Source organism: Halichoerus grypus, chromosome 7 (assembly GCF_964656455.1).
Source record: "Halichoerus grypus chromosome 7, mHalGry1.hap1.1, whole genome shotgun sequence".
Taxonomy (NCBI): Eukaryota; Metazoa; Chordata; class Mammalia; order Carnivora; family Phocidae; genus Halichoerus; species Halichoerus grypus.
Window position 1 is genome coordinate 8328418 of NC_135718.1, and position 25370 is coordinate 8353787.

At 50.3% G+C, this 25370-nt stretch overlaps 2 protein-coding genes across 5 annotated transcripts in view; one reads left to right on the forward strand and one right to left on the reverse strand.

Annotated features, from left to right (window-relative positions):
• CPXM2 (carboxypeptidase X, M14 family member 2) overlaps positions 1 to 20360 on the forward strand; it is a 139472-nt gene extending 119112 nt beyond the window's left edge. The window contains exons 12-15 of one of the 4 annotated variants that reach the window (XM_078077015.1): positions 1242 to 1381; positions 3349 to 3448; positions 19444 to 19555; positions 20232 to 20360. In XM_078077015.1, the coding sequence (XP_077933141.1) occupies positions 1242 to 1381; positions 3349 to 3448; positions 19444 to 19555; positions 20232 to 20337 (458 nt within the window). In that variant the 3' untranslated portion in view covers positions 20338 to 20360. Of the gene's footprint in view, positions 1 to 1241; positions 1382 to 2373; positions 2524 to 3348; positions 3449 to 8994; positions 10335 to 19443; positions 20187 to 20231 lie in introns of those variants that run through there. The other 3 variants (XR_013449577.1, XM_036067146.2, XM_036067145.2) reach the window with 3 other exon arrangements.
• Positions 1 to 25370, reverse strand: part of GPR26 (G protein-coupled receptor 26) — an 84988-nt gene that overhangs the window by 8195 nt on the left and 51423 nt on the right. The gene's annotated exons all lie outside the window — the stretch shown is intronic.

Genomic DNA, 25370 nt, shown 5'->3' on the forward strand with positions numbered 1-25370 from the left:
GTGAATGTGACCTTATTTGAAAAATGGGTCTTTGCGGTGTAATTAGGCAAGATGGGGCGTGTTCAGGGTGGTATGGCCACAGACATTGCAGGTGCAATTAAATTAAGGGTCTCAAGGTGAGGGTATCCTGGGTTACCTAGATGGGCCCTAAAATCATTGATAAATGTCCTTAAGAGAAGGCGACACAGACACAGGGGAGAAGGCCACGTGAAGACAGAGACAAAGGTCAGAGTGACGTAGCCACAAGCCAAGGGACGCTGGGGGCTACCAGAAGCTGGAAGAGACGAGAAAGTTTCCTCCCCTAGAGCCTCTGGCGGGAGCACAGCCCTGCCAACACCTCGATTTCAGACCCCCAGCCGCTAGAACTATGGGAGGATACATTTCTGTTGTTTTAAGCCCCCCAGTTTGTGGTCATTTGTAACAGCGTCCCTAGGATGCTAATGCGGAGCCTGACCCCATGCCAGGCTGGGCGTTTCACGTCCTGTTGCAATAGTGTCGGATGTTCGAGATCCCTCTGCCGTCAGGCTCGGTGGGTGAATATGCTCGTCCTGCGGCCCCCAAGCAGCCAAGCCCTGGAGATAAGAGCAAGGTGTTGGCGTCACACACACCTAGGTTCAAACCCTGACTCTGGCACTTTCCAGGCACATGGTTCTGGATACATTTCTTAGCTGTTCTCTACCTCCATTTTCTTATTCATGGAATTGTGCTGTGCTTCCTACCTCTCTGCTGAGTTTTTGGTCAGTGGATACAGAGCGCTAGGGACAGGTCCGGGCTCATGGATGGCACTCAGCGGAGGGTGGTCGGGGTAGCTCTTGGTATGAATTAGAACAGAACACTGTTCCAGAACTGTAGCTGAGAGAGAGTAACTATAGAGAGAAACTTAATCAAATGCTTAGAATCCACACTGTTAATTCATGGTAGCTTTATTCTAAAAATAGTGTGTTAAACTGAGTTTAATAAGCAGAATTTTATCTGAAAAGCACTTATTTCGGTCCTCCTTTTGTCAGAGTTGTTCCCGTGTACACCTGTCTTCCCCAGAAACCATTCTGGCTACATCTTCTCTCTCCCTCCCCAGCCCCTCCCCTCATCTTTGCTATAATTCATTTGTAGCCTACAGTAGATACTGGACACCTCCTTGTTCAAATGAGGTCTTCTGAATCCCGTTCTTGAACATTCTTGCTGTCTCCCTCCTGCCCCTTGGAGCACTGTTTGGTGACAACATTGTCCGGTTGGCTTGGCAGGTCTCAACGATTTCAGCTACCTTCACACCAACTGCTTCGAGCTGTCCATCTACGTGGGCTGTGATAAGTATCCGCACGAGAGTGAGCTGCCCGAGGAGTGGGAGAATAATCGAGAGTCCTTAATCGTGTTCATGGAGCAGGTATGGCATGAGCACACATCGGGGTGGGGGCTGGCAAAGGAATGGGGCCTATTAGGGGACTGAAAGCCTGAGACTGAGTTGAGTTAGTACTTGGGACTCCGGCTGTCATGCTGGGCCAGCCCCAAACAGTGCTAGAAGAACCACCGTCTATCTGCACTTGATTCAGCCCTGCAGAGTGAGCTGTAAAGCCTTGTCAATGGCTCACACTGGGTCATAGTGAGTGTGACCAGATGCTGCCCTGTGGGGAGGGCTGACATGTCCAAGCCAGCATGCTCAGGCCCCTTGTGCTAGTCTGCTAGGGTTGCATAAAAACATAGACACCAGGGGGGCTCAAGCAACAGAAATTACAGTTCTGGAGGCTGGACGTCCAAGATCAAAGCGTTGGCAGGTTTGTTTCATTCGGAGGAGCCTCCCTGGCTGGCAGATGGCCGTCTCCTCTCCTTGTCCTTACATAGTCTTTCCTCCATGCACACACGCTCCTGGTGCCTCTGTGGGTCCCCACTTCCTCTTATAAGGGAGGGAGTCAGATTGGATCAGAGCCCACCCTAATGACCTCATTTTAACTTCATCACCTCTTTAAAGACATGGTCTCCAAATACAGTCACATTCTAAGGTCCCAGGAGTAAGGACTTCACCATGGGGATTGTTGGAGGATACCATGGTGCCCACCATGGCTGTGAGGCTGAGAGGCTCTGCTGCAGGTGTGGGAGGCTCCTGGGAACAGGTCTCCTGAGCCCCTGCCAGGGTTCTGCTTGCAGTTGGTGAGGAAGCCCTGCTGGATCCACTAGGCACCTCCCCCGCCTTCCCTTCCTCTTGCTCCCAAGGACACGCCCATCCTGTAGCATCGAGTAAACCAATTCTAGTTCCGTGCTACAATGAATCCAGTAACATCCACGCCCCACTAAGGAACAGACTAACCGGAAACCAGAGGAATAAACAAAAGGAATGTTGGGCCTCAATTATGTGACTCTACTGTGACTCCCATCCATTAGGAAGTGTGGTTCTGAGGCTTGGCAGGATCGTGCACGGAGGCCGCCCCTTCCACGGGTTGTTGTAGATGAATCAGAAGACACTTTTCAGGCAATGCTCAGGCTGCCAGCTTCCTGGTACCTGCACCTCCACCTCCACTGACCTTGGCAGAGGTGAGCCCTGGCACCTAGCGTCCCAGTCTGCCCCACGAGGGTCTCTGGAGACTCTGTGCAGCCCTTGCACAGAGTGCACTTGCCTGGCACAGTGGGTGTGAACCTGTTCTTTCCTCTTGGGAAGCTATGAGCACACTCTCTGTCCACACCCTGGAATTTTGTGAGTGAAGGCTCTTTTTCATTTCATCTATGAAAAGAGAGAAGGCTCTGATCATTCTAAAGTAATCCCGTGTCACCAAGGCACCTGCTATGGATAAAATGCCCAGGCACAGTAATACGTATAGTGTCATTGGAAATGATAGTATGCCACCTGCGATTGTCACATCGTTCTATGGATGGGGAAACTGAGGCACGAGGTTCAGAGTGATGTGTATCATGTGACACAGTTCATCAGCAGAAGGGCCCTATGGACGGAGTTGTAGTTTATAGGAATGCCTTTGACTCTTTTCTCTCTGACCCTTAAGTGGTTGGGTCTACGTATTAGGTCCATAGAGTTCAGAAAAGTCTAAACAAATGTGCCTAGAAAAAATTAAATTCCATTTTTACTGGGTGTGCTTGATATGAACCATCTCAGATCCTAATATTTTTTAAGCCTCTGGAATATCTGAACTCCGATGGAAGACTTCCCAGTACATGGACCCAAAGGGAACCCAGAAATTTACACACCAGATCCAGGCACAGCCAGGGAGCTTTCGAGCTAGATAAGGTGCTGAGAGGGTTCCCGGTGGCCCTGGGGTGGCGTTCAGCTTATAGCCTTCTTCACCATGTGCTTTGGGTCAAGTGCATCATGAGCTCACCCCGTTTCTTGTTGTGTTTGCTGAGCAGGTCCATCGCGGCATCAAAGGTGTGGTGAGGGACTTCCATGGGAAAGGAATTCCGAATGCCATTATCTCTGTGGAAGGCGTTAACCATGACATCCGAACAGGTAACCACGAGCATAGACGAACTGTCTCTCGGTAGGGAATGTCTGTTTTCTCGAAGCGTTTTGCTTGGGTTAAAATCACATGTCAAGTGCCGGAAACTTCTTACGGAGAGCTGAATTCTTGTCTCCTTCCTCGGACACCCCATGCAGACCCTGGAAAGCATGGTTTTCAGCCTGTGCTTTCTGCTTTTTCCCTTATTCAGGTGAAAACTAGAGGTGCAGGGAGGTAAAAGGACCCACTGGTGGTTTAAGGGGCAGGTGGGGCCCGGGTTCGGGTGTTGGACTCCCAGCCCCGGCATGGCCCTGCTCACTCAGGGCTTCCCCGCTGCTGGGAAACCCGTGTAGTTTTCCCTTGTGCCCAGGACCATTGTCACCCAGGATGGTACTCGGTGCACCCAGAGCCAGGTAAGGAAACAGTGACCTTGACTGTGACAGGGAACGTGTGCAACATGATGCAGTGACAGGTGCGCGGGGGAGAGAATTGGCTAGAAGCCTAAAGCAGGTTGTCTGCAGGGGTTCTGGTGGTGATGGTGTGTACGGGGGCCTGCTGACACCCACGCACTGGGGTTTTCGGCCGCAGGGAGACTGCGGAGCGCGGTGTCATCACCGTGGGCAGATGGCTTTGCGTTGGTGTCAGCTGCAGTGGGCGGGGGGCATTGGGTCCTGTGTTGGTTTCTAGTGCGTGTCGTGAAGATGGCCACAGACTTACAAGATCAGAAATGTATTCTCTCACAGTTAGGGAGGCCGGAGGTATGAAATCCTGGTGTCGGCAGGGCGGTGCTCCCTCCGGAGCCCTCGGGGAGGACCGTTCCTTGGCTCTTGCAGCTTCCTTGGCCACGTCACTCCACTTCTTGCCTCCATCTCTGTGGCCTCCTCCTCTGCCTCCTCCTCTCTGCCTCTTATAAGGACACCTGTCATTGGATTTAGGGCCCCCCCAGGTCATACAGGATGATTTCATCTGGAGATCCTTAATTGTATCTGCAAAGATCCTTTTCCCAAATAAGGTCACATTTAGAGGGTCTGGGTAGTAGGATGTGGGCTTCTGGAGACCATCATTCAACCTACTCCAGGTCCCACCTGGGCACCGAGCACAGACTCAGCAGCAGGAGAAGGGAAATCATGATTGCCACGAGAAAGACCTGTTCAGCCCTCGGACACACTAAAACAACTGGGAGAAACAGGATTTGAGGCTGACTCGGCAGGTGTTTAATGCGGTCTGACCTTGACCTGTTGGTTCAAGAGCTTACACTGGACGGGGCAGCCAGCGGCCCGGGACTGAGAGGGTTCTCAGGATGTGTGACTGTCAGATTTAAAACAAGGGCAATCCCAGGGAAACTGGGCCAAGTCCGTCTTGCTCCTGTGCTCCCCATGTGTTATCACTTGTATGGCCTGTGATGGCTGGAATGATCTACAAGGTGCGGATGAGGAACAGAGGCTCAGCCTTGGTTCTGCCCCACCCCCACCCCCAGTCTAACAGCACACAGATGCAGAATCTATGCCCGCTCAGCACCTCCTCGGCTGCTGGCTGGTCTCAGCCCCGGCCCCTGTCGGGGTCACTGTGGTACCCCCCAAAGCCATACGGGATTGGGCTACCGGTTACCTCCCAAACCTCTTCTTCTGGGGTGACCAGCTCTCTTGGTTTGCCCAGGACTGTCCCCATTTAAAACTGAAAATCATGAGTCCCAGTTTTGGTCAAACAGGAATAATTGCTCCCCTGTGCTTTCTGCCCCCTCCGACAGCCTTCCAGGCTCCTTCCTGGAGGGCTGAGGCCACACGTCGGGGTCCTTGCTCTAGCACCTCGTGCTGCCTGAACCTCCTTTCCTTGAGAATCCCTTGGTTCCTTCCTTGTCCTTTTCAGGTCTTTATTCAGCTGTCACTCTGTCAACAAAGCCAACCACAGTGACCACCTTTTCTAACATTACACACCTGCCCCTACCATCTGTGATTCTTCCCGGCCTCCTGCCTTCTCCTCCCATAGCGCTTCCACACCTGACATCTGACTACCGTCCTTCTGGTGTCTCTGCCCCTCCCTCGCTGACTTCTAGACCTGGGGTCCTTGACCCTTTTGTGCCTCAATTCAGTACAAGCACACTGCCTGGCATTCAGTAGGTGCTTAATATTTATTGAATGAATGAATGCGTTCGAATGAATGAATGGACCCGACATGATGTTTCTGGTAGTGCAGAGGGGCTGAGCTGGGATTTGAGCCCGGGGCTAGGGACTGCGAATGCGGTGCCCCTGCCCTTGCCCCCATGCTGTCCCTCCTGAGGGGACAGGAGCCTCTTCTCTGGATTGTTCACAGGCATTAACAGACCCAGTCCTTCAAACAAGCGATCCCAACTGACCTTCAAGGAAACGGAGCCTCTGGGACCGTAGGAGGGGGTAGGCTGGGCTTCACACGTCGCCCACGTGTTCTTCAGCGCCAGGCTGACATGACTGCCTGCCAACGTGCCCGGTACAGGAGGCCAGGGATTGTTTAAATGGGTGAATTGTAGCTGACATGCCACAAAATAGTAGACCGCTGTGTAATGCCATGACGCGCCTCGAATTTTCTGAACCTGCCTACTGTTTGTCCTTGAGGACCTCACAGCCGCTACCCGTGAGCTTTCCCGCCGTGCAGCAAGGCGTTCGGGACATAGCCGCCCTTCACCGGCGTCCGCGGGGCCGTGCGTTCGTTCCCGGACTCATCCGTCCGTTCGTCCGTTCGTTTGTTCACAGGTTCTGAACGCGGGGTGCTGGTGATCGTTACGAATTGAGGGGGGCTGCTGTATCTGGCTCCGCATAGGACTTGTATTTTAAGCATTGCTACCAAGCTCCTGTAAAAGAAAGATTCACAAAAGAACCTAGAACGTTCTTGGGACTATTAGTGCTTGGTATGCCATGTGAGAAAACAGGAGGGTTTTAAGTGGGGTGGGAGAGAAAGAGCCCCCCGAGCCCCACAAGCCAGAAGAGAGCGCTGTGCCCAGTGAGCTTGGAACCTCAAGGCCCTGTGATCACCAAAGTGGTTTGGATGAGCCGATGGGAGCTGCCTCCCCCTCTCCTTTATTTCCCCCTAAAATAATGTCCCAGTGTATTCTCCTGATAGATGAACTCTGTACTTTACATATGGTTCCTTATCGTATTTATTTCAGCGTCTTCCAGTGTTCAACATACGCTCTGAGTTTGCCTTGATCTCTCTCCAAGGCTTCTGTGATCTGACAAGTTTTCTTTCAGGAGGGATTTTGCATAAAATCAACAGGGGAATTGAAATCCAAGGAGAGAGAAGCTAGTCAGAGTACTTTCTAAATGCATGCAAATATGTTGGCCAAGCACCTGGCTCAGAATGCCCCATGACCGTCCTCTCTCTGGTGGACACTAACCTGACCTGCTACCGAATGGACATTTGTGAGCATCTGGGCTGTCCCTCTGTCCACCGTGCTGAGTGACACCAGCTGTGTACCCACCCCCAAGCCCACAGCTCGACAGAACATTCACCCTTGGACACAGACCTGGTCACCCTGTGGGATAGTAACCTACCATGCTGACCCCTGAATTTTATGAGGTGGATGATTCTAGACTTTACTGGTGGTCGGGGGAAGAAACTGAGATTACAAGAGCCTTGGGGAGAAGTGTGTGGAAAGCCTAACCAAGAACTTTTGGGGGAGAGGGTGCATTGCCAGGTAGAGGAGAGCATCCATGTTTCAGAAGTGGAAACTTGTTGATTCCAGAGCGGACACCCCTCATTCTGATTCTGTGAACCTAAACAAATTCCTGATAGTTGCATTCATTCTTTGAACATATCTTATGAAGAACATCCTGTGTGTTGGCCTAGAGCTACTGTGGTAAAGGAGACAAATACAGCCACTCACCTCAGGGAGTAGACATTCTAGCGGGGGAGAGCTACAAACAATTATAAAGGAAAACTTTAAAGTTAATTGCAGACTATGGTGAGAGCCAAGGAAGAAAGACTTGGGATAATCTATAGGAAGCCGGGGGAAAGCAAAGGAAGTTTCCCTCTCTGAAGGGTGAATTGCATCGTGAGGCTCAGGCCAGCTGACTGCATGACCAAGAATTCTCCACGGGCTCTTGCCCGCTGCCAAGCATGAGGTGGCATTTTATTTCGTTGAGAAGCTTGCATTTTTTTCCTAAGGAAGATGCAGGGCGCAGCCCCGAGGAACCAGGGAGCAAGCCGCCTGCGCTGGGTGGACCCCGACTCCCCTCACTGAGGCCTGTTTGCCAGTAAGCGGGCCATATGTACGTGTGGCAGACAGCTGCCTACGGAGTTCATTTTTCACAACACGTTCTCGGGAGCTCACTTACTTGCGTGGGGGTGTCTCCGCTGAATAAAGATGGTAACTTCGACCTGATGCTTCAGAGTGTCCTACGTGAGTTTGGGGGAGATAGACAGTCGCACACACACACACGGTGCTGCTCCCGTCCCTTCGAAGACTTCAGGGCTTGTGGTCGACAAGGGAGCCTGGCCCGGGGCCTCCTTACCCCTCTCCTTTTTCTTCCGGCACCAAAGCCTCGGAATGGGTGGGACACCCAGGTTGCCGTGAGAGAGAGAGCTGAGCCTGGCGCTGGGGGGCCTGCTGGTGACTGGCCGTGTGACCTCGTGCCGGACATCACGCCTCCCTGGGCATCAGATTACTCACGTGGAAAGGGGACTCGTCATGCAACCTGCCTCAGAAGTTTGCTTGCAGATTCAGCGGATCAGTGCCTGCCTCGACCTTCTGGGCGCCACGTCCTCCACGGGTGGGTGGGGGAGGTCACTGGTGACCCCTTCTTCGCCTCAAAGCCTCTTTTCAGGTCACGGGGCTAAGTGTCCTCAGCCTGTTGTAGGCTCCTGGGAGGAGAACGTTGGCCTGGAAGCCCTCTCTGCAACAGAGGTGGAGTCCAGAGCTAGGGGTGGACCCGGGGCCCCGACGTGTTATTGGGTGACTGAGCAACCGTGTCGCGGGGGAGGGGGGAGCTCCGCTTCGCAGCACCGCTGTCTCGGCTCCTACAGCTTCACGTTTCTCTTGCCGCCCCCGCCCCCTGGGCCGGGGAATGCAGGTACCAGGCCTCCTCGCAGATCATTTGGCCCTGGTCCCCTGGAGTCTTTTATTTCTCTTTTCAGAAGTGAAGAGCCCCACCTCTTAAAAGAATTACTCTTCTGTATTTATCGCCAGGCTAAGGGAGACCAGGAAGCCAGGCGCTGATGGCTTTTCAAGATGGCATTTTGTGGTGAGGGCATAGCATTTGGAAGCTCAGGCTCATAATGAACGGCGTGTATTGTCACAGAGGAGAGAGTGTGAGTGATCATTTCTCCATCTTCACTCATGTGTATGAACACTGTGGGGAGCCTACACCCCAGCCCTCTGCCTGTTAAAACCATTAAGGTGGCTTCCAAAGAGGAAAATAAGAATTTGCAAAAAAAAAAAAAAAAAATTGCCCCTGCAGAGGCTCGAATTCCACGAGGCCAGCCTCTGAGTCTCTCTCTGGCTGGGACACCGGTTCTGGAATAGCAGGGCTGGTGGTATCTGCCTTAGAAGAGAAGTGCTCTGAATTCACCTGCTTTCTCTTCACAGCCAGCGATGGGGATTACTGGCGCCTCCTGAACCCCGGAGAGTATGTGGTCACAGTCAAAGCCGAAGGGTTCACCTCATCCACCAAGAACTGCATGGTCGGCTATGACATGGGGGCCACGCAGTGTGACTTCACACTCAGCAAAACCAACCTGGCCAGGATCCGGGAGATCATGGAAAAGTTCGGGAAACAGCCCATCAGCCTGCCAGCCAGGCGGCTGAAGCTGCGGGGGCGGAAGAGACGACAGCGCGGGTGACCTCCCAACACTTGAGACCTGTCCCGGACCCCTGCAAATTAAACCACCCCCAGTTGTAGCTCCATAGAGGACTCGCTCCCTATTGTTTTCTCTGTAATTCACGAAGGCCTGGGAGAATGTGTGTATTGAAAGCCTGGTCCCGAGGGGAGAGCTGAAAGCTTAGGATATTTGTTGTTGTCTTTGTCCCATTTATCCAAATAACTCAGATCAGCAGAGAAAGGCTGGTAGGAGTGAGAATTCAGCAACTCAACCTGAGAATTAGAGACAGAGAGGGGGCTTGCCAGCTCAGGGTCTCCTGGCTGCACCGGAAGGGAAGCCGGTGCTCCCCTCCGCCAACTTGCTTGTGTGACAGCAAGAGGTCCTCGTGCATTTGCATTTTGCGTGGCTCCAGTTGCAGCACTCCTGGGGCCCTGCGGTGCCAGAAGTTACTATCTGAGATGCTCACGGGCATTCTGACAGAATCCACCCTCTCTGGCCCCGGGACATTCCAAGCTGCCACAGATTAATTCCATGCTCTGTCGACAACAGAGCCATTACCAAGTGAGCATCTGTGAGCCTCTTGAATCCATATAGTCCCCCTTTCCATAAAGGACTGTGTTTATAAAAGGAGAAAAATGCTGAACTAGTTCACCAGTGATTGGTGGGCAGCCGGAGTGCAGGGTCCACAGAGAACCCCCAGGCTCCCTGCTGGTCCAGCAGCCCCGGGTGCCGCCTGGACAGGGACAAGCAGAAGAAGGCGCCCTTCCCAAGGGAGTCGATCACTCAGCCTGGCTCCCCTCTTTGACCTGCAGGACTCGAGAAGGGCCGGAGGGAGGCTGACTTGCAACCCTCTCTCTGCTCAAGATGTTCCTCCTTTCATAGAAATGAGCGCTCATAAGTTGGCCTAACATCACCAAGGGAGTTATTTTTGATGTGTGGGATGCCAGGCCTTCCACTTATGCCAAATGTGATGAAAAGCTCTTAGAATTATCTGTGGAATATTGGTTTGGGAGGGGTGATACAAGAAAACACTTTGTCTTCTTTGTATGAATGTTGCTGCCTCACTGACCTGGGGAGAGTGGGAAGAATAAAGCAAGCTGATGGTGAGATCCTTCCAGCGTGTGGTTTTCCTGGGCAGACTCGCCACCACCCAAATGCCATGCCCCACTGCCTCTCCCTGAGGTCAGTCCCTCCAGAGGCGGTGCTGGCCTGGGGAGGGGTACCCTGTGCCCCCCACCAAGCTTGGTACTGCTGCTGACAGCTGTGCGTCTCCTGCCTCCTTCCCAGGGGAGCCACGTGCCTGGGTAAAATCATCCTGATGCTGGGCATCCACTGGTGACGGCTGGGGATGCCAGCGAGCATCTTTCCAGAAAAGATCCTTATGCAGCTTTCCGACCGTCTACCCCAGAGATGGCAAACTTGCCTTATAAAGGATCAGGTAGTAAAGATTGCAGGGTTTGCGGCCAGTTTCGGTCGCAGGTACCCAGCTCGGCTGTGGTAGCTCAGAAGCAGACAGGCACGTAATACACCAAAGAGCAGGCGTGGCTGTGTTTCAATAAAACTTTATTTACAAAAACACGTGATAGTTGGATTTGAACCCCCAGGCTGGGGCACAGCTCGCTGACCCCCATTCCAAATCAGCACTATGCAATAGAACTTTCCATGGCGATGGAAATGTTCTGTTCCGTGCGATCTAACGCAGTAGCCCCTGGCCGCATGTGGCTAGTGAGTGCCGGAAACGTGGCTCATGCAACTGGGGGCCAGAATTGCTGGTGTTATATAACTTCCATTCATTTAAATTTCACTTGTAATAGCCATATTAGCCCGTGCGGCTCCCCATGCAGCCCACGGTAGGAAGAACTGACCTGGCGTCATCAGATGGGCGTATGAAGAAAGCCCTTGCAGGGGTGATGCGGCACTACATTCAGAAGGGCGGTAGCCGTTCCAAGTGCCTCAGCAGACCGCCTTTGTCAGGGCCCCGCACTTGGTGCCAGAGTGGCTCAGTCTTATCGCTGGTGACTAGCGCTGTCCCCTTCGGGCGACATGCTCTGCCGTCTGCAGGCCCACCGTCGGCCCTGGCCCACCGGCCGGCGTCCCGGGCTTGCAGGCCAGGGCTGTGGGCTCTGGGCCTGTGCCACCCCCGTGTGTGGCCTTGGACCCGGCAGCCTCTCTACTCTCCCATCTCTTCCTGCAAAGTAAAGCCAGGCTGGCTGTGGTGTCCCCTGATTTCTGGGGGAGAACGGACACTGGATTCCTCACGCCCTGTTCTGTTGGAGCTGTTTCTCCACTCGGCCCCTTCAGTGGGCGCCCTGGCACCTCCATACTAGCTGCCCCTCTCCAGGCCTTCAAGCCCCGAACACCTTTCCCGACCTAGCTCCTGGAGCTTCTCTGCTATGCGACTTCCACCTGCTTTCAGCCAGAATTCCCCCTCCTGGATCTTGCCCACAGGCTCGGCGTGGGCCTCCGCAGGTCTCTCCCCAGATGGAAAACCCTTCTGCTTTTCTCTCGAGACCCGTCTTGAAATGCTGCCTCCTACAGGAAGCCTTCCGCCCTCTCCTGACCTGGACATGTTTGAACAGGTCTGCAGAGCCCTCAGGGCCTCAGAGGGACAGTTCCCCATCCCTTTCCACTGGAACTTTTATTGCTTCTGGTTCTCTCTGCCTTTGGACTGGAAGCTCCCCAAGGGCCAGAACGATGCCCCCTGAGTACCTGCTCCCCCAGGGCTGGCTTGGCTCCGTCCTCACAGCAGGTGCTCCACAAACACGTATAGAATCGAACTGGCCTTGTGCCTTGTGGTGCTTTTCTTTTAGGATTCCCTTATAAGGTAAGAAAATGTGACTTCAGAAATTGAAAATGCGCCACTTGAATTTCGTGTCTTTATCTCGTCAGTGAAGTCTGGTATTTGGCTGAGCACAACGACATGTCTAAAAAATGTATAGGCTTTGCTTTCTATCTGGATGTTTTCCGACAGCATAAAATCAACACAAAACCTCTGTTTCTGGCAGAGAATCCTGCGTCTGTTTATCCCTGTCCTCCTACTCAAGGCTGAGGAAGCTGCAGCAACACCGCTCTTTTTAACGCGAGCTGTGTTTTGTGTTGAAGGGCACTTAAGGAGCTGCCCCAAATCTTCCTCAGCCATCACCACTCATTTTCTGTGACTGCAACAGGAAACCTCAGGATTTCTTCAGTCTTTGTGTCACAAAGACCTTAGGAACCACTTTAGAACGACATCACGCTATTAACGTATGAACTAGCCACGTGGTAGCAAGGATGCTGTATTGACGTGGGGTCTTAGGTGGCCGGGCCAGAAGAGTGTCTCAAGTGTGCGGGTTCTGAATTGGCTCTAGTGGTCACCCCCCTGCCTGGAGGAGCTCAAATTTCCATGCCTCTCTGTTGGCATCCTTCTACCAGTGGTTGGTGTAGCTGCCACCCGCAAAACCACACTCAGCAGGACTGGCCAGAAAGCTGCAGAGCCTGGTTCCCCACGACCCGATTCTGCAGCACCAGGACAACCTCTCCTGAGGCCGTGGGAGCTCTTCCTCCTGCCTGTCTATCCCCTGCCACCGAATCACAGCCCCAACCTCCCAGCCAAGGCACAAGGAGTCCAGGGAAACCTTGACAAAAGGAACAAGGGGACAAACATATGGGCCACAGAGGAGAATGACAGGTCTTTAGAGCTGAGGGATGCCTCGAGATGAATGTGTCCAAGGGCAGCAACCAGGTCTCCTCTTGTAAGCCAACTCTTGATTTATTGGCAGTAGTTGCTTGGAGCTCTGTGTTAAGAAGGATTCTGAGGCAGAGTCCTGGCTCAGTGGGATCAAATGGTGCAGTTTCTCTGGGTCCCCAAACTAGTTCCAGTCCTCCTTGGATTAGAGGGAGGACAACTAAGGCCTGGGGAGAGGCCTCCCATGTCCGGAGCTGTGTTTCAGCCTATGGCAGAGGCAGGACTCAGGGCAATGCTCCTTTCTGTGTCCTAGGAGAAAACTCTAATTCGGTCCCAGAGCAGCCTGCCCCAGGGCTGTGCCTCTTGGCTGACTTTCTTAGGAGCAGATCAAGCTCCCGGACAGTGATGGAAGCCTTGGGGGCCGCAGGTGCTTTTCAGAAATCAGAGGACAAAAGATCGGAACCCTTGTTTGATCAGCTTCCCCGGGAGACTGTGAGCAAGGAGCTCAGGACATGTGTGCTAAGGCCCTGAGTGTGCCCACGGGCCTGCTTCTGCAGGCTTTTTTACCTCATAGCTCCCTGTCCACTTCAGATGACCTAACAGCGAGGCGATGGCCCAACTCTCCGGCCCCATTTTGGTTTTGGGTCGGAGACGTGCATCAGGGTGCTTCCATGTCCTTGGCAGCCTGGCCAGGGTTCTGAGCAGCGGGAGGCCAGCACCACGCCGATGTTTCTGGTTATGTCTCACGAGAGCAAACCCTACAGAGGAAGGGGACAGGGACTCCACTCACACTCATGAGTGCTGCCGTGAATGGGCACTGTCCACGCCTCATCCGTTTGTCGCCACTGCAAGAGGGCCTCTTAGATCCTCCTCCAGGCTGTGTGTGGAGCCAGGCTGAGGGTGACACCGAGCTGAGCTGAGCCGTCCGTCTGCCACCAGCCGTCAGCTCTGCCTGACTCGGCTCCAGGCTGTTACAGAGCAAAGGTGTTGCAAGAGCTTCATCTCTGGAATCAAGAAGGCTGAGTTGTAGTCCCAGCCCTGCGTCTTACTCCCTGCACAGTCTTATCACCTCTGAGTCTCGGTCTTCTCATCTGCAGAGTGGGTGTAAGTGCAGGGCTGCACATACATCTGGGGCGAGGATCCCCGCTGTGAGCATTTAGGCCGGCAGCTGGCACGCCGCCAGCACCAAGATGCGGAGAAGAGACCAAATGTTTATCTTCGGGTACTGGGTTCCCAGCACGAGCAATACCACTTTTCATCCCCACAGCTGCATTAGAGGTAAATATTATTTATTTTTCAAAGGAGGAAGCTGAGGCCTAGGGCATGCCTAGATACGTGTAGCCAGATCATCTACTTTGATTTGTTTAAGTTAATCACTCTGATGGAACTTACCCTCTGATCTACTCCTTAATCTGCTCTTGAGACCTGCAGCAGCTGAACGGTGAGGAAGGAAGAGGGGAGCCGAGGAGACGGACGACCACAGAGCTACAGAAGAGATCTGCTGAACGTGTGGAGCACTTACGCTCTTACTCTCAGCCTCCCCAGATGGGCCGGGGGTCGTAGCAAAGGCCTCTGTCCTCTGGATGTCAACCCCTCCAGCTCCGGCAAGTCCAGAGCCTCTAGGACATCAGGATCCGGCTCTGCATCTCTGCTGGTTCATACGGAACACACTGCACAGGGTCTGGGGGATTCGCTGGGGCAAGAAGAGGAAGGAGAGGAAATTTCCATGGCACCCGTTGGCCTGTGGAGGAAGGAAAGGGCCCACCAATCACTCAGCTCCTGGGGGGCAGTGGGAGCCAGAGGGGAGGGACAGAGCTTTGGGATTGAATGGACTTAAGTCTGTCCCAGGGCCGCCTCTTACCATCTGAGTGACGTTGAACAAGTAGCCTCATCTCTAAGATGGGCTCAGTAATCCCTGCCTCGCAGGGTTGTTGGGGAGATTCAGTCAATACTAATAAATTTACAGGGCTCGGAACTTCAGCATTGAAAAGATCTAGAAATAAAAGCGGGCAATCTTTAGAGAAAAGTACATCCACTTCTGAAAACAGTCTGGCAGTTTCTCAAAATGTTCAACATGCAGTTACCACATGATCTGGCCATTCCACGCCTAGGTCCACAACCAAGAGAAGTGAACACTTAGGTCCACAAGGAACTGGTCCGGGAATGTTCACAGCAGCCAAAAGGTGAAGACAATCCAGATGGCCATCTACTTACCAATGTGTAAATGAAACATAACAGATCCACAAAATGGAATATTATTCAGCCAGAAAAAGGACCGAGGATGTTACAACATGGATGAACTTGGAAAACATGGCGCTAAGTGAAAAAAGCTGGTCACAAAAGACCACATGCTGTGTGATTCTGTTTATGCAAACTGTCCAGAGGAGGCAAATCCACAGACACAGACCGTGGTTGCCCAGGACTGGGAGGATCAGGAGACGGGGGGGTAGTGGCTAAAGCGTATGGGGGGGGTGATGAAATGTTCTAAAACAGATTGTGCACAACTCTGAACAACCACTGAGCTGTATACTTTAAATGAGTGAATTGTCCACTATAGATTATATCTCATTAAAGCTCTTTTTTCAAAAAACATGGCCATACCAAATCAATAAGCATCATTTTCAAATATGACATTCTAGGCAAGACCTTCATTACATAACCAACTTTTCCAATTATATCCTAGTAGCAAGGAGGACAGTTCCTATCGAACCTCTATAAATAACTACACAGGCACACAAAGTCAGGGGACTCAGTCGGAATTTCTGAATTCAGGTATTAAAAACCAAACCAGATAAAAATTCCAAGTTTGTCCTTCATTAGCGCCTTCCTGTTCTGGAATCCATTGACGCTTTACTTGAGGACACCCATCAGGGCTCTTCAAGGAAAGACTAGCTTAATAATGCCAACAGGTTATTAACATGCAACGCATTCTCTGTTCTCTTCAAATGTATCCGTAAATAAGCATTTAAAAAGTTCTCAGTTTCAAGGGGAACCCTCCTACACTTTGGTGGGAATGCAAGCTGGTGCAGCCACTCTGGAAAACACTATGGAGGTTCTTCAAAAAGTTGAAAATAGAGCTACCGTACGATCCAGCAACTGCACTACTGGGTATTTACCCCAAAGATACAAATGTAGGGATCCAAAGGGGTACATGCACCCCGATGTTTATAGCAGCAATGTCCACAATAGCCAAACTGTGGAAAGAGCCAAGATGTCTGACGACAGATGAATGGATAAAGAAGAGGTGGTATATATATACAATGGAGTATTACGCAGCCATCCAAAGGAATTAAATCTTGCCATTTGCAACGACGTGGATAGAACTGGAGAGTGTTATGCTGAGTGAAATAAGTCAATCAGAGAAAGACATGTATCATATGACCTCACTGATATGAGGAATTCTTAATCTCAGGAAACAAACAGGGTTGCTGGAGTGGTGGGGGGTGGGAGGGATGGGGCAGCTGGGTGATAGACATTGGGGAGGGTATGTGCTATGGTGAGCACTGTGAATTGTGTAAGACTGTTGAATCACAGATCTGTACCTCTGAAACAAATAATACATTATATGTTAAAAAAAAAAAAAAAGAAGAAGAAGATAGCAGGAGGGGAAGAATGAAGTGGGGAAAATTGGAGGGGGAGATGAACCATGAGAGACGATGGACTCTGAAAAACAAACTGAGGGTTCTAGAGGGGAGGGGGGTGGGGGGATGGGTTAGCCTGGTGATGGGTATTAAGGAGGGCACGTTCTGCATGGAGCACTGGGTGTTATGCACAAACAATGAATCATGGAACACTACATCAAAAACTAATGATGTAATGTATGGTGATTAACATAATAATAAAAAAATAAATTAAAAAAATTAAAAAAAGAAATTCTCAGTTTCCATGGGGCTCCTGGGTGGCTCAGTCAGTTGAGTGTCTGCCTTCGGCTCAGGTCATGATCCCAGGGTCCTGGGATTGAGCCCCACATCGGGCTCCCTTCTCGGCGGGGAGGCTGCTTCTCCCTCTCCCTCTGCCCACTGCTCTGCCTACTTGTCCTCTCTCTCTCTCTGTCAAATAAATAAATAAATAATCCTATAAAAAAAATTCTCAGTTTCCATTTCCCATACAGAAAACAGTCATGGTTCTAACCATAAAATCAACAGCTCTTTGGGGTCTTCCATAATTGTGAGGTAAAGGTATCTAGAGACACACACACACACACACAAATCTGAGAAATGTTGCTTCAGGATAAAACTACTGTTTTCCTTGAAAAATAGAAGCATGTACACAAATTTTTTTTCTCCATCACTGGTGCCAAAGTAACTTCCTTTTCATAGAGCGAAGTGGGGGACGGTTGCTTGAGACTTGCTACCACTCATGAATCCACAGATTGTTCTATTCTAGCCACATCTCTCCAAAAATCTCTGACAGTAGCAAAATGTACATGTTCGTTAATATGCCACAATGTATTTGAAAATATGAAGCAAAGGTCTATAAAATTTAAAATTATGCTTAGTAATCAATGTTTCGGTATTCACCTTGCTTAGAAATGATCCAGGCATTCAATAATTATCCACTGATTAATGCCATATCGGTCTGAAGGTTTAAATTACTTAGAGGTCTTGGAAATTGTCTTCAAGCTGACACACTACAAAACATAATTACTGTTGAAATAGAGTTTTTCAGAATGATTCAATTTAGTGGAACACAAATCGCAGGGTCGTGATTTCAAGCCCCGGATTGGGGTCCACACTGTGCGTGGACCCTACTTAAATACTCTGGAAAACAGTATGGAGGTTCCTCAAAAAGTTAAAAATAAAGCCACCCTATGACCCAGCAATTGCACTACTAGGTATTCACCAAAAGGATACAAATGTAGTGATCCGAAGGGGCACCTGTACCCCAATGTTTATAGCAGCAATGTCCACAATAGCCAAACTGTGGAGAGAGCCCAGATGTCCATGGATAGGTGAATGGATAAAGAAGATGTAGTATGTATACAATGGAATATTACTCAGCCATCAAGAAGGATGCAATCTTACCATCTGTAACAATGTGGATGGAACTGGAGGGTATTATGCTGAGTGAAATAACTCAGTCAGAGGAAGACAATTATCATATGGTTTCACTCATGTGGAATTTAAGAAACAAAACAGAGGAGCATAGGGGAAGGGAGGGAAAAATAAAATAAGCTGAAATCAGAGAGGGAGACAAACCATAAGAGACTCTTAACCACAGAAAACAAACTGAGGGTTGCTGGAGGGGAGGAGGGTAAGGGATGGGGTAACTGGGTGATGGGCATTAAGGAGGGCACTTGATGGAATGAGCACTGGGTGTTACAAGCAACTGATGGACCACTGAACTCTACATCTGAAACTAATGATAATGCTGTATATTAACTAATTGAATTTAAATAAAGTAAGTTAAAAATAAATGAACGAATAAGAAAAGACATGCCATTTTTAGTAAATCAAAATGATTAAACCAGTCTCATTTGCCAAAGAGTTACCTTAATTACATGGATTCCTCAAATGCTTTGAAGTTAGTTCGAGTAACATAGTAAAAGTATTAGAAGTTTAATGTTCTTATATTCTAACAATTATAGGAAATAATCTCTATAAGTGTTTATATCTGTAAGCCAGCCAGATCCTCACTCCTTTAAGAGACTTTGTAATTTAATTTATTAATACCCTCTGGAGATAGGAAAACATCCAATACATAATGCACGGTGGAGTTCTTTCTGAATTACAGACATGCAGACACGGATGTCCCGAGAGGAGGACCTATAGCTCCAACTCTACCATTTTAACCACCATTTATAAAAACTCACAGATCCAAATATCAGAGATATTTTTGTTTTCTTTCCTGGTAGGCACACGATTCTTAGTTGATATGACCTGAAAATAGACAAATGGACCAACAAAAGACTGCTTATGGGTGAGCTCCTACTTTCAACCACCAGTAATGGCCTTTCTAGGCACAGGGCTGCCCTCGAATTTCAGGGTTCGCTTTGCTGGTGATTGTAGAGTCAGAGTGTCTGGGAACACATCTTCCCTGGAGCATCCCCTGCTCAGTGAGTGAGGGGTGTAGGCATGTAAATACTCCAGTTCCTTTGATTCCAATCAGGACTTTTCTGAGTGGACCCTACACTGTCCCAGAGCTCTTGGTGGGACTGGTCAAGGTTGCCCTTGGTGGGACATGGCTTAACTTAACATTACATCCGTCCTACCTTAGATCCTTTTCCTGATCCAAGCTCTCTGTGCCCCTGCCAGGTTTTCCTGGACTCACTCCCCAGTAAATCTCCCGTTTATACAAATTCTCTTCTCAGAAGCTGCATCTGGAGAGCCCACCCTCAGGGTCTACCTATTATCTGCTTCATGTTTAGTAGCTAAACCCTGGGTATATTCAGGGGTTATTTTATATGGACAAGAAACAGGCTCCATTTCTAAACTGTCGTGGGTAGGGGTGGCACCATGCTATAAAAAGGTTCTGGATAATGAGATGTGAAAATTCTAAGAAGTGAGAATAAAAGGAAGGCATGCCTTTTTTGATCATTTTTCCTTCTGTCAGGCTGGAACAGAGGCATGAAGGCCGGCACCCCAGCAGCTATCTTTGATACTGACCTTGAAGATAAGAGACCAAGAATTGAGGATGGCAGAGCCCAGAGCCTGGATATATCCAGGTGCCACCCTATCAGTCCCCAGCTATCTCCCTCTAGATGTTTCCAACCTAATTTCAGCCACGATGAGAGGGGGTTGTACGTTATATGTAGCAGGTCTTCATCCTAACTGACTCAAGGCTCAAATCCAGGTCCCTCTGATGCAAAAGTTAGCATCTCCAACCCAGAAGCAATGCTGAACTCAGGAACATTTTTGCATATATTTTTCTAATTTAGTCTGTCTCAGAACTTTAGAAACCAAAAGCCAAAATGCTAAAATGTGACTAAAAAGAAGAACCGTGTTGCTGGGGTATTTTCAGCTCGTGTTCAGATGTTCCGTTATGCACGGAGGTCCTTTATGAACATCCCCACCGAGTCGCCTGCTATTTCTAATGTTCCTCAAGCTGTCGCCGGGCACCACCTCCTAACGCAGCACCATTGTTATGGATTGTAAAGTGAGAATGGGACGCTTCAGTATGCCAACCTTGGTGGAGAATGCCGCTGCATTCACACATTTGAGGGGGAACTTTTAGCACAGGGAATCCTTATCCGTGACCCCGGGTCATTTTGCTCTTGCAGAGAATATAAGCCCGATGTTTTAAAACTTTTCTTCACACCTTCTAGCTGATCAATAAATAAAGAACTTTTCAAGGTATTTCTTTTTTTTTTTTTTTAAAGATTTTATTTATTTATTTGACAGAGAGCGCACACAAGCAGGGGGAGCTGCAGAGGGAGAGGGAGAAGCAGGCTCCCCGCTGAGCAAGGAGCCCGACGCGGGGCTCGATCCCAGGACCCTGGCATCATGACCTGAGCCGAAGGCAGACGCTTAACCGACTGAGCCACCCAGGTGCCCCTCAAGACACTTCTTTTAGTTAACAGAAAGGTCGTGAGCTGCCAAGGGCGTTTGCTTGAGTGTTCAGTTGCTTCATTAGGGATCCAATTGCCTGTGTTCTCTTAAAACCCCAGGAAAGAAACGCGTCCCTTTTTTAGGGCATACGTTTCAAGTCAGGCGGTAGAAGGGAGTGAGACACTGAATGTACACATGGGCGGCAGCCAGACCAGATATAAAAGTAGAATTCTGACCCACAATCTTCAGAATCCAGCCCAGGAAACCAGCCTGCCGTCTGCGAGTCAGACTTGTAGGAAGCTAGACTTCTATCTCTTGTAGTCATGCACGAAGTCAAACATTAACCCCCGAGGCAATCACCGCAGAGTGGCCAGGACGTGATCAATAGCTGACACCTTCCCGATTTTCTGTCCCTGCTTCCAAGTTAGGACCTACCAGAGATGGTCCACTATGGTCCCCTAGCCAGCCACATAGGACACACTATTTCTTGTCAGCCAGCCTCCAGCTGCCCCAAGCCAACAGCCTCCAATCCAAGCTCACTGGAAGCCTTCCCTTTTCCTGCCATGAAGCTTTCCTGATCTTCTGCCTGGGTCTGAGTCTGCCAAAATGCAAGAGATGGTAGCTGACTCCCTCCTGCAATAGGCTCTGAATAGATAGCCCTGGCTTTGGTGATCTTCATGTATTCTGCACGAAAGAGAAACGGCTTTGACTTCACACTGTCCCTCACTGCCTGTGTGACTCCTGGCAAGTCTCTTGACCTTGCTCAGACTCAGTGTCCTCACCTGCGAAGTGGGCCAGCAAAGGTGACCCCGCAGCGTCTCTCATGATCTGTAAGGAGGCGGTGACACAAATCGTGCCGCCTGGTGCTGACACAGAACAGGCGTGCAGGAAGTGAGGAAGCCTTCTGCATTACTAAAGTCACTTCCTAAAAATCAATTCTATTACTCTCAGACTTTTTTTTCTTTTTGTTCTTTCTTTTTTAGGAACACTGGGTAAATAATTTTTTCCCCCATTTACACGGCAGTTTCAAGTTTACAGAGGATCTGCATGTCCATTATTTTATCTGTCCCTCCCAGCAGCGCCCTGGGTTCTGATCAGCTCTGAGATGCAGCTGGGGAAGTGAGGCTGGGGCAGATGCTGGTTGACCAGTTGCCTCACTAGCAAGGGCTGTGCAGGCAGAGTTAGGCAAAGGGTGGGCTCTTACCCACCCTGTCCCTGTTAGCATGAAGATGCAAACCAACCATGTTTGTTTAGCTCCTGGGAATACGTGTGTAGGATTTACAGCCTTCCAGTATGGAAGGTGGGCCCTGATTCAGAATAGACCTTCCTTCATGATGCTGCCAACTCCTGGGCTTTCCCCACGTGCAGCCTCGGGTTGGTTCTTAGGGCCACTTTCTAGGTCACTCTTCCTGGCAGACCAGGAATGGAAGAGCAGGCCTCTCCGGGGACAGGGGACAGTCTGCAGGGGCACAAAGATGCAGAAATTGTATTATATTTGAGGCATTGTGAGAGGGCCCCACATTAGAGAGGGATAAAAATCGGGTAAGGGAAGGCAGATCCTAACCAAGAGGAGAGCAGGGGCAGGATGGTGCCAGGCTCAGGTGCTGGATTAGGTTTTAAGCAGGGTGCCGTGGGTGCCCAAGGAGGACTCAGCAAGGGGCATACACCCAATTCCAAGAAATACAAGAGCGCGGGAACGCGGCTTCTCGCTGAGAGGTAAGGGGCCATTTCCATGAGCGGTTACTTCAGTCTAAAAATACCCCTGTTAAAATCCTTTCTTTTAATAAATGGAATGGAAGAATTGTTCAGTTCTTAAGAAAGAAGGATAAATAGGCTTTTTTTTTTTTTTAAATCAAGAAACTGAGGGATTTCATTGCAAACCTGAATTTGTCAAATCTGGTACCTTTACAACCACGTCTCACACACAGCCCGCCCCACGCCGTCTGCCAGGACCGCAGTGAGACTGCGGAAGATCCGTGTGATTATTGCCGTTTTATCGACGCGGAAGTGAGGCCTGGGAATGGTCAGGAACTTGCCTAAGCTCCTTGCAGTTTATCAAAAAGCAGAATTTTTTTAAAAAAGATTTTATTTATTTGACAGAGAGAGAGAGAGAGCACAAGCAGGGAGAGCAGGAGAGGGAGAAGCAGACTCCCCGCTGAGCAGGGAGCCCGACGTGGGACTTGATTCCAGGACCCTGGGACCGTGACCTGAGCCGAAGGCAGACGCTTCACCGACTGAGCCACCCAGGCGCCCCTAAAAAGCAGAAATTTTGAGAGGACAGCCTTTGGTAAAAAGATAGGTACTTGAAAGTTTTGCAAGATGGGAATTTGGGGCAAAAAATGTCCACAATGGGATATTTTGTCTAACTTGTATGCCTTGGGTTTGGGGTTCTGTGAAGTCTGGGATGAACACTGGGTGCAGGGAGTTTATTTAGGAGGTGAGCCCAGGAAGCAGGAGTGAAGGAGGCAGGAAAGGGTCTCCGGGAAGAAGCCAAGATGAGGCTACTGCTGTAGGCAATGGTGGCCCATGGCCCCAGGGACTTTGAGAAGAATGTGACGCCCCCTCTCGTGTCCGTCTGCGGGACAAGAAGCTGGAGCTGGTATGAAGCCTGATGGGCTGCTGGGTGTCCGAGGAAGGCCGGGATGTGAGAAGCAAGCAGCACCAAGTCTGGAAGGGGACACTCCCAGCAGGAGGTGCATGTGAAGCTCCGTGGCAGGTGGACCTGGGGGCGTGGGGGCACCAGCTGCCAAATGTGTCTGCAACCCCAGAAAGGCACATGGAGCAGGTGGGTCCGGGACACTGATCCATGCACCTGATGACTGGGTGGAAGATGCTCTGAATTCACACCTCAATGCCTTGGACTAGGGAAGACCCGGGTAATCTCTGTCCCCTCATCAACCTGATACACTGTTGGTTATAAGGAATCGAAACCACTGGTAACTGGAGGGCAGGAAATGAAGGGGAAATGGGGCTGAACACTTCTATTTGTTGCCTCATTCACATAACCAGGGTTCACTGAAGCCTACTGTTTGCCAGGCACTGTGCTGGGGCTCAGAGGTGCAGCAGGGAAGGAAAGCGGAAAGGTCTCTGTCCTTACGTTGTCCTGGTGTTTCAACTCCCCTGGGCTCGCTATGGATACATCAAAGACGGGACATGAACTCCCAGGGGGAGGGAATCAGGTGAGGCGGCTCCTTGTCAAATGTAGTGACGTTCCTGGCTACTTGGCAGGTAGAAGTCATCCAGGGAAAGGATGTGGGAAAAGGTCTGCAGGATGTGGATTTCTGGAGGGAGATATGAGGCTGGGAGTATATCTCAAGGCTTCCTGATGGGGTCAGGAGGTGGAGGGATTAGGAGATGGGGGCCCTTTTACTGCAGGGGAATAAGACGTTCTGGGGGAAAAAATACACCCTCCAGCCCTGTGAGGTCCAGCTAAGTTGACGGATCAGATGTTCAGGTCTTCACACATGTGGTAGAGGGACACTGAAGACTGCTGTGGATCGGGGATGAGCGGTCTTTCTCCAATTCTTTTGTTCCATATTTTAGGAAGAAAGTTTTGACGGCAGCAGGAAGGATGGCGTTGGTGGGGGGAGCGGGGGGAAGACTGGGGGGAATGAGGAGCCAATTGGAAGCTACTCTACCAGTCCCCGTGAGAGATGATAAAGGTCTGGAGCAGGGCAAGGAAGCGACATCACATTTCAGACATTCTAGGGCTTGCTCAGAGGGATTCTCTGCTTCAGGTTCCAGGGGAAATGTCAAGTCTCGAGTCCAACACATCTAACTCGCCCTATCAGTACTTAAAATTGTTGAAGCTTGGCGTGGCCTCTGGTGTTTCCAAGCCAGTCCCTCTTCCCCCCCGTCAGATAGGATTGATGCCAAAGCTGAGACTCTCCAAGGGCTTGGGATTGGCCAGGCTGCCATGGATCATCCCTGTCCATCCCACTCATATTCAGACCACAGTTCTTTGAGTTGAGCTGATGAAATCCACTGGCTTTAGCAAAAAACAAAAACAAAAACAAAAACAAAAAAAACAACCAGGAGGCTGTTACCACATTTTAAAAGCTGTCTTCAGGCAGGATTCTCTTCCAGTCTTAAAAATCTTGAATAAAACCCACTCTCCCTCCCGTTTGTACTAATGGGAAGAAAACGCGAATCATCATTTTCTCCGAAGAGGAGCATATGCTTAATTGGCTATACTTTCTGGAAATGAAAGCATGAAAGCATGGTATTTTTCTATACATTGGGAACGGATTTAAAAGTGTGCCAATTTTTCCAACTGATGCCTATCAGTACAGTGGATCGGTCCCTTGTGGTGAAGCCAACAAGAGGATCTAATGAGTGTTAGAGTCCTTGCCTGGTCAATGAGCTGTACATCCCGTGCGTCATGTAGTGTTTCCCACACAAAACAACTAATATCCTTCTGAAAAAGAAATGTGCCTTCTATGGGAAGGAAAACGCTGTTGACAGTAGCTGTGTCCTAAAAGAATTGATGCGTTCTCCCGGGGATACGTCAAGCTACTGAAAAATTAGCAGTATCAGCTCACACATTTAAGTTACCAACTACCAATCATCCCATTCAGCGTAAATGCCAGAGGCTGATTTACATTCTTGTTCCTGACATGCGTTCTGGATTTAACATTTAATTAGGCGATTGAAAAATGATGGTAGGCAAGAGAAATGTGAGGTTCTTTCTAGGGGTGCCCTTCTGTGGGCACACTTGCCAATTCCCAGCCTCCACACCATGAGGGGTGGCCCTCCCAAAGCCCAACTCCTGGAGGACTAGGTGTTCGTGGGAGTGGTTTCCATAAATCCCCAAGCTCTCCCCAAAAGGCGAGTTCACCTATTTGCCCAGCAGGCTCCCGGGCTAGGGAGTGGCTTTTGAGAGGAGGCGCCAAGTTGCTTTCATTCAAGCTGAGACTCCGGACAGGGGTGGCGGTTGAGTGAGCCAGGCCAGGAACAGGTGAATGTGTGGCGGGCGTGCCCAGCCTGGGATTA